Source organism: Brassica napus, chromosome C6 (genome assembly GCF_020379485.1).
Source record: "Brassica napus cultivar Da-Ae chromosome C6, Da-Ae, whole genome shotgun sequence".
In the NCBI taxonomy this organism is placed as follows: Eukaryota; Viridiplantae; Streptophyta; class Magnoliopsida; order Brassicales; family Brassicaceae; genus Brassica; species Brassica napus.
This window is the reverse complement of record NC_063449.1, coordinates 33,961,577-33,979,351: the sequence shown is the minus strand read 5'-3', so window position 1 is coordinate 33,979,351 and position 17,775 is coordinate 33,961,577. Positions and strand designations below refer to the sequence as shown.

Here is a 17,775-nt window from a genome sequence, read left to right as displayed (position 1 = left end):
TATTTGCTATCTCCAAGCTTCTTCTTCTAGCCTAGTCCACTCAAATGTGTTCAAAAAGCTTCTGAGGATAGGCAAGAGAGCTTTGGCTTGTCTAGTAGACGGACATTTGAAGATTGCAGGACTAGTGGTTTTCGCACCCAAGGCAAACCATGTCTACCAATGTGTCGATAAGATAAATTATGGCATGTCGCCAAATACCCGTCAAACATTTTAAAACGAAAACAAAAGGTGAAATTCGAATAGACTATAAGAAATCATGAGAATTTCGTTTGCAGCATGGTATACCTATACTTCTGTTTGGTGAAAACAGCAAAACAATGATAAAACTTTAGAGAAATGGAAAAAACCAAATGAATGAGTTATGTGAAAACGGATTAACGAACATACGCATGGTCTAAGGTTTTGTACCATGTCAGTAGTCGAGTATATAACTACATATATAGACCCCGGTTCTGCGAGCACAACTTTCTTTTCATAGTTAACAATAATATGCATAGCTATATTCTGTGTTTATTTTATCAATTTCTAGAAGTATAAAGTTAAACTTGGATAAGTGTAATGTTTAGCAATTTTTTTATTTCATGTATCTCGAACCTCTAAAGATAAATTCAGTGAGTTACATAGTCTGGATGCTGATATCACGAACAAAACATTTATGATGCTAGGTCGGCTTAGCTTTTCTGAGGCTATTAGACAGAACCGTCAAATTATATTTCGTACCAATATGTTTTTTTTTTTTGCGGTAACCAACTGTTTTGGGATACAACTGTAATCATGATTTTATTCATTATGAATTCGTTTATTGAGGGGTAAATCTTATGCAAATAAAAATAGATATGTGGTAGTCTTGGAATATCAGTTTATATCAAAGTCAATAACAGAGATCAGAAAACTAAAGTATGGTATTAACCGACTTGTGGAAAATAAAGTACAAGTGGTTTAGATGGTACCGCTCAAAATTGAAAGACGATATCAACACCCAAAATATTTATATTAGTCGTCCTTCACACATATTCAGGACGATGGTGAAATTGCAGGACGAGTAAAAGATAATCAAAGGCAGTTCTGTCCTAAATAAATAATCAAAATAAACTAAACAATTTGTTAATCTATTAAATTTTCAGGTACATAGGTAGACTGATCGAAATTTAGAACATCTTCAATGTATTATTCTATATTTTATTCTAAAAATTGTGCAACATCAAAATCGGGTAAAGTTTTACTTCAATATATTACACCATTTTTACTCTAAAAAAATATTTTTAAATAATTCTATTTTATTTAATTAATAATTGTTACTAACACTTTCTACTTGCAACAAAATTATAAATTAACCAACGTTTATAAAACATCCACACAATATAATTTCTTAAATTAAACGTTTCTTATTAGAAGTACAGTAAATCATAAATATATATAAGATAAAATATTTTGGCTCAATAATGAGTATTAGCATATATTTTTTCTTACAAATATTCGACTAATGCATTTCTTTATGAATAATGAGTTTTTTATCCATGATTTTTTTTAAGTGGGAAAGAAATATTTTAAAATCAGACATTTTCATCATTTAGACAATACTTCACCAATCATGGCAGTCTGAAAAATGATTTACAAATTATTAAATCACTTATTTTATGTTATATTTATTTTATATTTTTATGTTTAGTTTGGCATTTTTATTATTTTATGCAATTTTATGTAAAATTATTAAATAATCTCTTATGAAATATCATATTTTTTATTATTATTTTAAAATATTATTTAAATATGAAATAAAAATATTCAAGATTTAAAGTACCATACCATAAAAAAATAAAAAATTTAACTCTAAAATGAAGTAATAGGTAAAAACTACTTCATAAAGGAAGTAATCCTAGTCATTACTTCCATTTTAGAGTTAAAAATAAAATTGGGTTGGAGCTAATTCTATTTCAAAATGATGTTTGAAGTAAAAAATAGATTAAAGTTACAAATGCCATTACGGAGCTATACTTTTTTAAAAAATTTTAGTGGTGAAATAATTTATCCTCTTATATTATTTTATCTCTCGTATATTCCTTAAGTTTTAACAAATACTAAAATAAAAACTGATGTAAATATGTTTGGATTTCTTCAAATTTGAAATACTCTCTTGATAGTTAATTTTTTTTGAAATACTTTTGTAAAAGTATTTCAAATTTATATATTTGTTAACAAATAGATACTGCCATACTGGTAATGAGGAGCGTAGCGTTATTCTTTGGGAATAATGAGGAGCGTAGCGTTATGTGCTTTGAATGCGCTATGTGTGAGTTAACCTCTTGGAAAAATCATGTTTACATATTCCGAATACTTATACTACTTAAAAAGAAAACAACATATCAACGAGTGATAAAATTAAAAAAAAAAAAAAATCGACGAGTGATAAAATTGAAAAAGACATTTCAGCATCAAGATAAAAATATAAGTACTCAACAGTTAAAAATAATTTAAAAGAGCAAAAGCAAAATGAGGGACTATATATACATAGACTCACTCTAGAAAAGACCATTCTACTTCTATATTAAGCGAGAGTGTCATAGAGCCTCACATATATTGTTAAAAGTCTCTTGAATAAATAAATAAATAGTAAGAGTAATCAATAATTCACTTGTTCTCAAGCTCAGTCATCACCATCATCATCTGACTTCACGTTGGGCTCGAATTGATCAGAGAGAAGTGATACGTGACGAGATCTGATTAGTTCACCGGAAATAAAATGGGGAGGACGACTTGGTACGACGACGAGGGTTTGAAAAAAGGAGAGTGGACGGCTGAAGAAGACAGGATGCTCGTCGCTTACATCAACGAATACGGTCTTGGGGACTGGCGTGCTATGCCTAAGAGAGCCGGTATAAATCTATACTTACACTCTATACATATGCATACATATGTTTGTGTCTCTTTCAAAGCTAGGATCTCTAAATTCCAGTTTCTGTCGGACCAAATATTTTCTTTTGAGTATGTTTTGATTATCTTTTGTTGTTGTTGTTTTTTTTTTTTTTTGAGAAAATCTTTTGTTGTTTTTAAATTTTCTCAATCATTGATCATATTCCATCGTCTGAAGATATTTTTTTTTATCAGCTATCCATTTCACTAGAGTAAGGGATTATTAACATAAATCCATATATACATATTTTGAAAGATTTGACAAAAAACATATTTGGAAAGATATATATATATACGGATTTTATTGTTTAAAAATATATATAGATTTTAAAAGTTTTCTATTTATTTTGGAGTGTATCAGTGTGTGAGAGAGAGTACATGAAATTTAATTCACAATAAAGATGTTTGTAAGCCATTTTACAAAATTATTGTGTAGATGAGATTTAGTCGATTATTATATTGATAAACTTGTTGGACCTTCAACCAGATTGTGTCGATGTGATGATATATCACCCATAATGCAATATGTGAAACCATGAGAGCCAAGTATTATCCTGATTACTTTTTATCATGATATATTATTATTATTATTCAGTCTTCACGAGTGTAAAGTAATAGATATTAGAAATATTTCTAGCCTAATTTACAAAATCAGAAAGTTTATGTGATTGCGTTTTCTCCTTTTTTGTCTGATGGATGAAAAAGTTTATATTTTTCTTTTGTAAGTTCTTTTTTGCCACTACATTAAAGTAATAATCCCCCCATCATTTTTCTGATATATATTATTTTCTTTCTCAAAATGAAAAAGGTCTGCAAAGATGTGGAAAGAGTTGTAGATTAAGGTGGTTGAATTATTTGAGGCCTGGAATTAAAAGAGGCAAGTTCACTCCTCAGGAGGAAAAAGATATCATCAAATTTCATTCCCTTCTTGGTAACAGGTGATTTAATTTGTATTAAATGCAAACCAATAGACATTAATCTTGCCAAATTAAATAAATCAATAATCATGTTATATTCATAATCAAACTGAGGATTATGCATTATTTATTTTTTTGCTTAACATAATTTTTTGTGAAAATGACTATGCATATTACATAAGGTGGGCAGCAATAGCAAAGGAAATGCCAAACAGAACAGACAATGACATAAAGAATCATTGGAATTCATGTCTTAAGAAAAGACTCGTTAGAAGTGGAATCGATCCCATGACCCATCAGCCTGTCGTCAACGTGAAAGCTAATTCCTCCTCAACGACGTCCTCTCCAACACTGACCCCTTCTTCTTCTTCTACTACTTCCTCATTTTCATCCACAAGCTCCTCACGTCTACTTAACAGGCTTGCCGCGGAAATCTCCTCAAGAAAACAGGGATTCGATAGGATCAAGAATGTGATATTATCAGAACCAAGACAAGCCGTTAAAGAAGATGCCTTGATGATAAGCAGCAAGGAAGAGGAGGAGGAAGTTAAGGGTTGTTTCATGGAGATTGATAATAATCTGATCAGTACGACGTCGTTATATGAGTTGCTTTCCGAGCCTTACGATATGTACCAATCTGATTTTGGTCTTGAGGTTGATGACCAATTTGACCTTTTCCTCGAAATTCCCTCTCTTGGACAAGATTTATCTTGAATCTCTTTCTTTTGGTATCTGTTTGTTCAGAGTGACGAAAGAGAGAAAGAGACTCCTGAGAAAACCAAGTGCCTTTAGTAGTTTATTACTATAAATGACATGCATGGTCAATAATTGGAGGGGGACTCTCTCGAGAGAGAGAGAGAGAGAGAGATAGAGAGAGAGAGAGAGAGAGAGAGAGAGAGGAGAGAGAGAGAGAGAGAGAGAGAGAGAGAGAGAGAGAGCGAGAGAGAGAGAGAAGAGAGAGAGAGAGAGAGAGAGAGGCGAGATCGAGAGAGAGAGAGAGCTAGAGCGATCTCTAGCTCTATCTCTCGAGCTATCTCTCTCTCTCTAGCTCTATCTCTCTCTCTCTCTCTCTCTCTCTCTCTCTCTCTCTCTCTCTCTCTCTCTCTCTCTCTCTCTCTCTCTCTCTCTCTCTCTCTCTCTCTCTCTCTCTCTCTCTCTCTCTCGCACATGCTTACGAGCCCTACATTCATATCTGAGGAGGGATTTCATGCCATTTGAATGAAAGAAGCCTATGTAGTACTATATTACTCCAGGTATTGACTGTTTTATCAAAATGGTGTGTTGTTGAAACTTTATTATTATGTGTAGACTGTACATGATCCCAAACACACTGTTTTGAAAACGATAATACCATGTGAATCTATCAAAATATCAAACATCTAAACACCAGATCTCATTTGAGTTTCATGGTTAAATATGCTAGTTCAATAATCTAAAAGTTTAAAGTGTAAAATGAGTGTCCTATTGAACGTATATATTATGTTACGTCACTTGACTATAGCCATGTTAAATCTGAAACTGAACTACGCATATTTTTGTTTACTGCCTTGATCAAGGGTAATCAATATTCTTTTTTTATCAAGGGTAATCATTTTCATTTTCATATGATTCAATGTATAGGTTCTTGCATGTTCTGCTTGAATCTTTGAGCTCTGTGTTTTGGTGTTGACACAATTTATGCCAGACTACAAGTACTGCTATATAGTTTCCACTTCTTTGATATGCTAATTGCGGAAAATCTTTATAACGCATGTGGCAAATTTATCATCGTGGGACTAGCTTCCGCGTCGCTGGTCCATATTATTTAATAATTAATATATTTTACCAAACTTCGTATGATCATTTTTCTGTAGACTTAAATGTTATATAGTCTAAACATTGAATCCTGAACAAGAAGAGTGTTGTCCAAAAAAAAAAAGAACAAGAAGAGTAAGTAAGAGGACAAGAAGAAAACACTGTTTTAAAAAAATCTTATGATTGAAGATCTGAATTATCTGTAGACATGGTGATATAATTATGTGTGCTCATTTTCTTGCATTTAGTTTTCCAATTAATAGTTTTTTAATCTCAAATTATTTGATTCCGTGGGCTCTACAATGTCATATCTGGTTTCACATCCTTTCGTAATAGTGGCGACCTAATTTTATTCCCTTGAAATTTTGTTATTTTCAAGCCAAATGTTCTTTTTCGTTTTTTTTCTAGAAAACTTTTCGATTTTTCTACCCTTTTTCTTCTGGTTCAGCTGAAAAAGGCTGAGGTTAGAAATATCACAAAACAGATCAACCCGATACGTCTCGTCGTACTATTCTGACAGTCTCGGTTCATGTTTATAGACGTGGAAGATTCGCTATCTATACAAATCCAATTGTCATGTCCAGAATTCTTTGAAAAAAGATCATACATAGGCTTACACTGCCAGTTAATGGGCCGGGTCTTATAGTAGTTATCACATCTTTGTTCTTACATATAACAAACCAACAATTTAAAAGAGAAAATTGTCATTTAAATCAGGAATTTTTAAATTTGGTTACAAAAAAAACATGAATTTTCTCTTGCACCATTTAAAGCATCAACTTATTTTGACTACCAACTTAAAACCTCAAGTTAATTTGACTAAATCCATTTTAAGACGTCGTTATTTTGGTTAACATATTGAATAGAGAGGGTTAATCTCTGTTTATAATCTCTATTAAACCAAAATGACGTCGTTTTGTAAATTAGAAAACCTCTAATTCTCAAAAGCTAAATCCCTAATTCTCTCAAAATCGAAATCGAAAAGCACAAACTCTCCAACCTTTGTCTCGATTTCATGATGAGTTCTTCTTCAGAGGATTGTAAATTAGAAATTTTGTGCTTAGTCAAATTAACTTGAGGTTTTAAGTTGCTAGTCAAGATAAGTTGGTGCTTTAAATGGTACAAGAGAAAGTTCATGATTTTTTCAACCAAATTTGAAAGTTCGTGATTTAAATGACAATTTTTCCAATTTAAAAATCACACCGACTATAATAAAGCATCCATGATCTTCTTTTCTCTTATGTTTCTTGATTTCATTCTCTATCTTGCAATCAATGTGTGCTTGGACTCCAGGGTATTGCTCGTATCCAATAACAATCCATTGTGATTATCACTTGAACTTCATCAAGAGGCTTTAAAGAATGGGTTTTGATGAATTTGAGAGAAAAGTAAGGGAAGTGTTTCATCGGAATGTCGGAAGCGGAACAGAGGTTCTTGATTCTATTGTAAAAGTACATGGTTAAATGAGGACCGTGACAGGTTTGTTGTCACTTATGTATACTTTTTTAACCAAAGATTATCGGAAGTGTACTTGGATGCTTTTCTCTCATGTGCTAACTTTGTTACTTTGAATTACTATCCGGATCCGGATTCGGGCGCCCCAGATATCTTATTTCCGGAGCGAATCTCGGATTGAATCCGGATCCTGGATAATAATGTCAGGCCTAGTTTATAGAAGTTGAAATATACAGATAGAAAATATACAATATGAATCTATTATGTTCATTGCTTTGACAAAACGTGTACCTTTTTAATTTGAAATATATAAATGATCTTGGGAGGTTGAATTGTTCCAGATTGACTTTCCTTCCGCATCAAAGACAACTAAACTGACTAAGTACAAAATCAAAACTAGAAGGGCCTTCATATGCAGTCAAGAAATCTGATTACACTGTATTACTTTTGGAGCCCAATATATGTTATAGGCTGCAACAAAAACAACCCTTCATATCACCGTTCTTAGATGCAATTTAATGCAGCAGAAAAATAGGTTGAACAGTCAATCAAAGAACTTTAGGGTTCTTAGAGACATGTTCTTGGATCAATCAAGAGTTTCTTTCGATAGCTTATTGAGACCAACTTCCTGCTTGATGAATTTAATCAAATCAAAGACAAGGTATAAAGCAACAACTAATTTATTAATTATCAAAGTTTATCTACAACTTTAGGCTTCAATGTCTATTTATAATAAATTCTTAAATTTAGAAAACCCTAATCATAATTAAAATAGGAAAACCATTAAAATATAGAAAATACAAACAAAATGTAATTATCTAAATTAATATAACTAATAAAATAAATAACAAAATATTTGGAAATATTCCAAATACTTATCTGCATCATTCTCTCCGGGTTGGAGGTTTTTCGTGGCAGAAATCTTCAAATATTTATCTTCAAATCCGAAATTTTCATAAAACCGAAATTTCTGACTTTCCCGAAATTTGCACGGAACTCGTCCTGCATGGGCTTTGCACGGATCTTGTCTCGCCCGAATTTTGCACGAATCTCGTCTTGTCTGATTTTCGCACGGACAAAATTTCAAAAGAATCTTCATAGAAAACAAAGTCGACAACGCGGACATCATCTTCATAGACATCGTAGATCAGATCACCTTAGATCTCTTGATAGATCTCATAGTTTTATTCTCTCTCAACAAATGGACTTTCGTCCTGGATAGGATAGATGTTCGCACTCACCATGACATCCAAAATCGTCTTCGATTAAGAAATCAAAGAAATCTGGCTCTGATACCACCTGATGCAGCGGACAAATAGGTTGAACGATCGATCAAAGAACTTTAGGGTTATTAGAGACATGTTTTTCGATCAATAAAGAGTTTCTTTCGATAGTTTCTTGAGACCAACTTCCTGCTTGATGAATTTATCAAAGCAAAGATAGGGTATAAAGCAACAACTAGTTTATTAATTATCAAAATCTCTCTACAACTTTAGGTTTTAATGCCTATTTATAATAAATCCTTAAATCTAGAAAACCATACACTACAAGAAAACGTGCCCATAACAACGAACATTTACGACGAAAATATTCCGTCGTAAATTTACAAGGGCTTTACAACGAAATTACGAGGAATCTAACTTTCGTCGTAAACGCCATGTAAATTTACGACGAACTGATTTCGTCGTAAACTCCTTGTAAGTTTACGACGAATGTACGTGAAATGAGAAATACGTCGTAATCATTACATCGACATTACAACGAAGCATGTTACCGTTATATTTAGGTGAAAACGTGTATTAAATGTGCTTTAACTTACCTAATTTCGTCGTAAAGTCGTTGTAAATAATATGTTAAAACCATGTAAAATCCATGTAAAATATTCCTTGTAAAATCGTTGTTATATTTCAACTACCCAACTCGAAAATTTCTCTATATATATGTCATTTCCCACAACTCTCTTCCTCACAACACACAAACGGGAGAAAAAAAAATCCAAAAAAAAAATCAGAAAAAAAAGTTTTCAAAAAAAAATCTAAGAAAAAAATGGCCGGTGGCGGTAGTATTTACGAGTTACGAAGTTGGATGTATTTGCACAAAGATTCCGACGGGAGGGTGATGAATGCATTTCTGAGCGGGCTAGAGACATTCATGCACCAGGCGGGCTGTACACCGATCACACAGGAAAGCGGTAAGATGTTCTGCCCCTGTCGGAAATGCAAGAATTCAAAATTTGCACGTAGTGAAACTGTATGGAAGCATTTAGTAAACAGAGGATTTACACTACAGTACTACATTTGGTATCAACATGGAGAGGGTTATGGGGGAAATGAAGCTAGTAGTAGTAATAATAATTTTGAGGATGGTCATCATTGTGAAGAACCGAATCATTTGCATAATGAATATAATTATCATCAAGATCATGATAGGGTTCAAGATATGATTAGTGATGCATTTTTAGAAACAACTACAACAATAGCTGATGGAACTGGAAATGTAGAAGAACCTAATTTGGATGCAAAAAAGTTTTATGAAATGCTAGATGCTGCAAATCAACCAATCTACACTGGTTGTAGAGAAGGTCTCTCTAAATTGCCTCTAGCAGCTAGGATGATGAATATTTTAAACGAATCATAATTTACCTGAGAATTGCATGGATGCATGGGCAGAGTTGTTTAAAGAGTATTTGCCAGAAGACAACGTGTCTGCTGAATCTTATTATGAGATTCAGAAATTGGTTTATAGTCTTGGGTTGCCTTCGGAGATGATTGATGTTTGCATCGACAACTGCATCATCTACTGGAAAGAAGATGACAAGTTAGAAGAGTGTCGATTCTGCAAAAAACCACGATTCAAACCGCAAGGACGTGGGAGGAATAGGGTACCGTACCAAAGGATGTGGTACCTACCAATTACAGACAGATTGAAAAGATTATATCAATCTGAGAGGACTGCTGCGTCGATGAGGTGGCATGCGGAACATGTCCAGAGAGATGGTGAGGTTGCACATCCATCAGACGCAAGAGCGTGGAAACATTTCAACAAGGTACACGCAGATTTTGCTACAAATATTCGGAATGTCTATCTTGGGTTATGCACCGATGGATTTAGTCCATTTGGAATGTCTGGTAGACAATATTCTTTGTGGCCAGTCATTCTTACGCCGTACAATTTACCGCCGGATATGTGCATGGAACAAGAATTTCTATTTTTGACCATATTAATCCCTGGGCCGAAGCATCCAAAACGGTCTCTTGATGTTTTTCTTCAACCGTTGATAGAAGAGCTAAAGCAATTGTGGTCAGAAGGGGTGAGGACGTACGATTGTTCCTTGAAAAACAATTTTACGATGCGAGCAGTTCTGCTGTGGACGATAAGTGATTTCCCTGCTTATGGGATGTTGTCTGGCTGGACAACACATGGAAGATTATCTTGTCCATATTGTCTTGGATCGACGGATGCTTTTCAACTGAAGAATGGTAGGAAGAGTTGTTGGTTTGACTGTCATCGTCGCTTTCTTCCACTTGCCCATCCGTACAGAAGAAATAAGACATTGTTTCGGCACAAAAAAATTGTCAGAGACGGTCCTCCTCCATATCTCACCGGCCAGCAGATCGAAGCAGACATTGATTATTACGGAGCTCAGGAAACAGTTAAAGTTGGAGGAAATTGGCATGTTCCTGGAAATATGCCTGATGGATATGGTGTGTCTCACAATTGGCATAAGAAGAGTATATTTTGGGAGCTACCATATTGGAAGGATCTTCTCTTACGCCACAATCTGGATGTCATGCATATTGAGAAGAACTTTTTTGAGAACATCATGAATACATTACTTAACGTCCCTGGAAAGACAAAAGATAACAAAAAGTCAAGGATGGACTTACCTGATATTTGCTCAAGAAGTGAGTTACATATCAAGAGCAATGGAAACGTTCCTGTTCCCATCTTCCGGTTGTCATCAGAAGCCAAAACAACCTTGTTTGACTGGGTGGCATCAGAAGTTAAGTTTCCTGATGGTTATGTTTCAAATCTGTCAAGATGTGTTGAACGAGGTCAAAAGTTCTCCGGAATGAAGAGTCATGATTGTCATGTGTTTATGCAACGACTACTTCCATTTGCTTTTGCCGAGCTCCTTCCAGCAAATGTCCATGAAGCACTTGCAGGTAATTATAAAACGTTAATATATATACATGTGTTATGAAATGTTATTAATTTGATTATTTTTGCAATATACATCCATCGGCGCTTTTTTCAGAGATCTCAGCACACGTACGTTCAAGGAAGAAGTCATCGAACAACTTCATCATAACATTCCGATCATATTGTGCAACCTGGAGAAGATATTTCCTCCTTCATTTTTTGACGTCATGGAGCATCTAGTTGTCCACCTACCGTATGAAGCATTGCTTCGTGGACCTGTTCACAACTGATGGATATATCCGTATGAGCGACAGATGAAACATTTGAAGGGGAAAGCAAGAAATCTTGCAAAGGTGGAAGGTTCAATAGTTGCGGGAAGTTTGACAGCCGAAACATCTAACTTCACATCATACTACTTTGCTCCAACTGTTCGTACGAGGAAAAGAGTTCCTAGAAGATATGATGATGGTGGAGTACCGACATCATATCCAATTGATGGTGTTCCTGACATTTTCTGCGAAATTGCACGGTTTGGTGGTAAAACGAAAGAAGTATGGTGGTCATGTGAAGAGGATAAACATAGTGCCCACACTTATATTCTGCTCAACTGCGAGGATGCAGTGACCCGTTACTTTGAAAGGTAAATATTTTTGTGAATGTTAATTATATGAATTGCAGTTAATTATGTATGACTTAATTATTTGTTTAATTTGCAGCATGTTTGTATCTCAAGTTGAAGAAACAATACCAGGAATATCTGCAACTGATGTGGACACACGTAAAGATAAGCACTTTGTCAAGTGGTTAAAATCACAGGTACGTAATATATCTCATACATTGATTAATTAAGTAAGTGTTTTGATACTTCAATATTAATTAAGAATAACTGCTTTGGCAGGTTGATTATGACGATCCTTATTATCCCGTATGGTTTCACGAATTGGTTCAAGGTCCAGTTGCAAAGGTCACCACATCACCTATGTATTTCACACGAGGATTTACCTTTCACACATACGAGTATGGGAGACATCGGGCAACGAGTAACTACGGAATATGTGTGAAAGGTGAAACGGACTTTTACGGGATCTTGCAGGAGATTATTGAAGTGGAATTTCCAGGGTTATTGAAGCTAAAATGCGTCCTCTTCAAATGTGAATGGTTCGATCCTGTTGTGAACCGAGGGATTCGGTATAACAAATTTGGTGTTGTGGATGTCAATTTTGGGAGAAGATACAACAAATTTGAGCCTTTCATTTTAGCTTCACAAGCCGAGCAAGTAAGCTTCCTTCCTTATCCTCGGCTTCGAACTTCCGGGATAAACTGGTTAGCTGCTATCAAAATTACACCTCGTGGACGCATTGTCGCTGGAGAAGAACCGCCCTTGCAAGAAGAAGACGCTATCAATGAAGTTGAGGTACCAGAACAACCAACTGATGAAATCCTTTTGATCGACCCGCAAAACTTTCAATATGAAGATATTCCCGAAGATGCGACAGATGAAGCACGTGAAGACGAGTTCGAGAGAAGCGACGATGATGATTGTAATGATAGTGATGAGAACGAAAACGATTTAGAGTGATGTAATATTGATGAGAACGAAAACGATTTAGAGTGATGTAATATATGTCTCTGATGTTGTATTTCTCTATTGTAACGTATGTTTAAAGAAATATTGTTTTTTTACCATCCTAATGTATGTGTAACAAATGTTGTTTTATATAATATGTATTTGTGTTACTTTTAAAAAAATTATTTGGAGTTTTAGGGCTTTAGAGTTTAAGTTGGAGAAAGAGCATAAAGTAGTAGAGAAGAAGATATGATGTTAGATGATATGTGACTTTGGGGTTTAGGGATTTCATTCTCGGTGTTTAGGGTTAAGCGTTGTAAAATCTTCGTAAACCGATGTTTCCACGTAATTTCGTCGTAAATGGAAAAACGCGGGCCTGGTAACTTCGTCGTAAACGTGGGCCTTGTAAATTCGTCGTAAATCGACGTTTCGACGTAATTTCGTCGTAAATCGAAAAACGTGGGCCTGGTAAATTCGTCGTAAATGAAAAAACGCGGGCCTGGTAACTTCGTCGTAATGTTACGTCGCGTTTACGACGAAACATTTTTTATATATTGGGACGCCGAGACGAGGCTGCCTCGTCCATTCCTCATAAACTCCTCTCCTCTCCCTAAGGTACATTCTCTTCCCTCCTTTTTTTCTTTTTTTTAAAGTTAGTTTAGGTTATTAATTAGTTAGGTAATTAGTTTAGGTGATTATTTAGATAATTAGTTTAGGTGATTAGTTAGATGACGGAATCCTATAGTTTAGGTGATTAGTTAGGTAACAGAATAATTTTTTAATTATGTCGTCATAATTGATTAAATTTATTTAAATTTTTTTTAGATGGCTCCTAGAAGGAAACCAGCAGCACCTACTTATGCTCAGTTGTTTGGCGATGGTTCCGGTACATCTTCTTCCGGTCCATCGTCTTCCGATGCAGTTCCAGACTCTCAGACTTCTCAGAGAGTTTTTTCGAGTCCTCCTCTTCCACCGCAGATGCCTCCACCTCCTCCTCCAGCGACTGCACCTGAGCCTGTCCCAGAAGGTGCAGTTCATCCGGATTTGCGTGTGCCTTCATATGCTCCCTTCGCGAGATATACGGTGGAGGATTTGCTTGCCCAGCCTGGACGGGAGGGTTTGGATGTTCTAGACCCCGATAGACTTATTGGTAAGTTATTAATTTTTATTACTTTAAAATTTAATTAATTTTTATTTTGTAACGATTAAATTGTTTTTTTTTCAGGTTTGGGGCTAACAACCGTGTTAGCCGGAGCGTTTCGGCGACGATTAAGGGTTACTACGACGGGGCATACCCGAACTGGAGCAAGACACCAAATCACGTTAAGATCACGTGGTTTAAATGTTTTGCGGTAAGATTTTTAAATTTAATTAAATTTTCACTTTTATATATATATATATATATATATTTAATATTTATTATTAATTGTAATTTTTTCAAAATTTTTATGTTTCAGCAAAAGTGGCATTGGTCTTTGGGAATCACCGAGAGGGTGAAGGCGGAATTCGTTGCAAAGGCAAAGATACGCCTCTGCAACACAGTCTCTGATTGGAAGGACAAGTGGGAGATCTACGGGTATGAGGGAATGCCCACTGAGCTCACGACGGATGTGTGGGATGGCCTCATCGCCTATTGGAAGCACCCCTCTTCGATCCGAAAGGCCAATTCGTGCTCGGCTTCTCGAAGGACGAAGGATAAAGATGGTCATTTGCCCATGCTTCACAGAACCGGACAAAAACCTCATGCAGGAGTCCGTTTAGAAGCTGTAAGTTTTGTTTTAAATATATATTTTAAAATTTTCAATTAATATAATTTTATATTATTTAATTTAATTCTTTTTTTGTAGTTCGAGAAGACGGGAGTCTTACCTTCTCTGTCTGACCTATTCAAGATGACTCACGCCACATCCGACGGAGTTTTTGTGGATCCTGCATCTGAGAAAATCTTCCGAACAGTGGCTGGTCGGATTGAAGAACGGGAGACGCAACTAACCCAGGAGTCTCCCGATGGATTACCAGTCACATTGTCCACCCAAAAGGTCGACAGAATCTTCGAAGAGGTAACTTAAAATTTTAGTTTACATTATTTTAAATATTTTAACATAATTAACTATATTAATATATGTTTTGATTTTATAGGTGGCTCCTAAAAAGAAGGGACGGATAGTCGGTATAGGCTCTGTTAACGAAGTTGCAAGGGCAACTTCGTCATACACTTCGAGACGGGATGAAGAGACTGCTCAGATGAAGGCTCAAATGGATAGCCAGAAGGCTCAAATGGATAGCCAGCAGGTTCGTTTAGACTCTCTTGAGGATTTGCTAGACGTGATGGCCGTGGGAAACCCGGTTATGCAGAGAATGTTGAGTGAGAGACGAGCCGCTCTTGGAATGCCACCACGAGATCCCCAAGAGTCCGATCCAACCCGTCAACAGCCGAGCAACCCCACCAACTACTTCGACAATATGTGGTTTTTTTTTTTCTGTTTGTATTATGAATTTAAATATTATTGTATGACTTTTAAAAATATGTTTTCCAATTTCATTTTGTTTTAAAATTTAAATTATTTTAAATTCTGAATATTAAATATAAATTAAAATGTATTATATACTAATTAATAATAATATAATAAGAAACGATGTAAACTCCTCGTAAACATTACATGGAGTTTACAACGAACATTTACGAGTGATTAACATCGAAATATTTACGAGGATTTTACATCGAAATGTTTACGAGTGATTTACAACGAAAGTATTTACGTGTGCTTTACATCGAAATAATTACGTGGGATTTACGACGAAGTCTTACGTGGCGTTTACGACGAATCCTTTCCCTGCGCTTTACGAGGAATATATTTCGTCGTAAACGTAACGAGTCGTTTACGACGAAACCTCCGTTACGACAGACGTTTAACAACGAAACGTCTTTCGACGTTAATTCGTCGTAACACCCCGTTTACGACGAATTTACAACGAATACTGTCCTAGTAAAAAATATGTTTTCTTGAAGTGATAATATTAATTAAAATAGGAAAATCATTAAAATATAGAAAATACAAATAAAACATAATTATCTAATTAATCTGCATCACAATCACCAGGCTTCATACATAAGAAAGACAAAATCAAAACGAAAAAAAAATAATATGCCTCAGAGGTATTGACGATTGTGATTATATTCAATAGATATACATCATCGGGAGGACGAAGATATCATCAAATTTCATTCTCTTCTTGGAAACAGGTATTCTAATTATTGATTAAATGCAAAACCAACCCACACACCTTGTTTTTTAAAATCAATCAATAAGCTAATGGTTATACATAATTACATAAGGTGGGCAGCGATAGCAAAGCAAATGCCTAACCGAACAGACAGTGACATAAAGAATCATTGGACTTGCTGCTGCTGTTGGAATCTCCTCAAGAAAACAGGGATTCGATAGGATCAAGAATGTGATATTATCAGAACCAAGACAAGCCGTTGAAGAAGATAAGTTGATGATAAGCAGCAAGGAAGAGGAGGAGGAAGTTGATGGTTGTTTCATGGAGATTGATGATAATCTGATCAGTACGACGTCGTTATATGAGTTGCTTTCCGAGCCTTACGATATGTACCAATCTGATTTTGGTCTTGAGGTTGATGACCAATTTGACCTTTTCCTCGAAATTCCCTCTCTTGGACAAGATTTATCTTGAATCTCTTTCTCTTGGTATCCGTTTGTTCAGAGTGACGAAAGAGAGAAAGAGACTCCTGAGAAAACCAAGTGCCTTTAGTAAACCAAGCGCTCGTAGCTTGGTGGTAAAGGAAGTACAGCTATACTGTCCGCCACCCGGGTTCGAACCTTGGCCACAACGGATTTAACATCCCTTCCGTTAGGGCGCTGGATCCCTTTCGGGGATAGTTGGGAATGTGGCTGCCCAGATAACAGAGTTATCAAAAAAAAAAAAAGTGCCTTTAGTAGTTTATTACTATAAATGACATGCATGGTCAATAATTCTGAGTTTGGACTCTCTTTTTTTGTTCGATTACCTCTCTCTATCTCTTGCACATGCTCACGAGCCCTACATGCATATCTGAGGAGGGATTTCATGCCATTTGAATGAAAGAAGCCTATGTATGTAAAAATATAGATTTAGGAACTTGTTTGAGTACGAAGAGTGATGAACATGAAGAACAAGAGAGAGAGATGAGAGTAATGAGAAATTTATTTTCCTTAGATTAATTTAGTGTCTACAATAGTTACATAAATAGATCTAGCAAGGAGAATAAGACAATGAGAATGAATAAACAAATGGAGATGAATAAACTAATGAAGACCAGATTTGGGGAAGTCACTTTCGGATAGTGACAACTATCTTCTCTCTTCCTTCCTTAGCATATCATGTGACTTTGGCTTGTTTCCACACTCCAACAGCTCTATCCAGTTGCCTCCACTTGTTTAAATTCGTCCAAGACTTCAGGCAATATATTTAAATCAGTCTCAAACCTTTCCTTGCTTCAGTTTTCCTGTCCATGATTTTCTTTCCATGATTTCATGTCCATGATTTTCTGTCCATGATTTTCTGTCCATGATCTCCTGTCAATGATCTCCTGTCCATGATCAATCATGTTCTTCATGTCTTTACTCTTGCTCTTTACTATTCATGTCAACACTCCCCCTCAAGCTTGACCATAGGGAAACCATGAAGCATTCCCTCATTAAAACCTTTACTTGGAAAAACCACTTGGGATAAAAACCAAACAAAGAAAAAAGAGTAGAACACTTCATGGCAAGAGGATCAGTGACAAGAGAGGTCTATGAGTCCAAGCTTAGGATGAATGAACTCACAAACCTTGCTGCTAGCTGCCTTGGTGAATATGTCAGCTAGTTGATCTTCACTTCTTGTGTAGCATGGAAGAATCACTTGCTGTTCCACTGCCTGTCTCACCTTGTGGCAGCCCACTTCTATGTGTTTTGTCCTCTCATGAAAGACTGAGTTAGATGC

The 17,775-nt window shown here is 35.5% G+C and overlaps 1 protein-coding gene across 1 annotated transcript; it reads left to right on the top strand.

Moving 5' to 3' along the window:
* Positions 1-2,523: 2,523 nt before the first annotated feature.
* On the top strand, positions 2,524-4,655 carry LOC106402840 (transcription factor MYB106-like). Its single transcript, XM_013843639.3, has 3 exons — positions 2,524-2,873; positions 3,719-3,848; positions 4,010-4,655. The coding sequence occupies exons 1-3, from the start codon at positions 2,741-2,743 to the stop codon at positions 4,539-4,541; spliced, it is 795 nt and encodes a 264-aa protein (XP_013699093.1). The 5' UTR covers positions 2,524-2,740; the 3' UTR covers positions 4,542-4,655.
* The last annotated feature ends 13,120 nt before the right edge of the window (positions 4,656-17,775 follow it).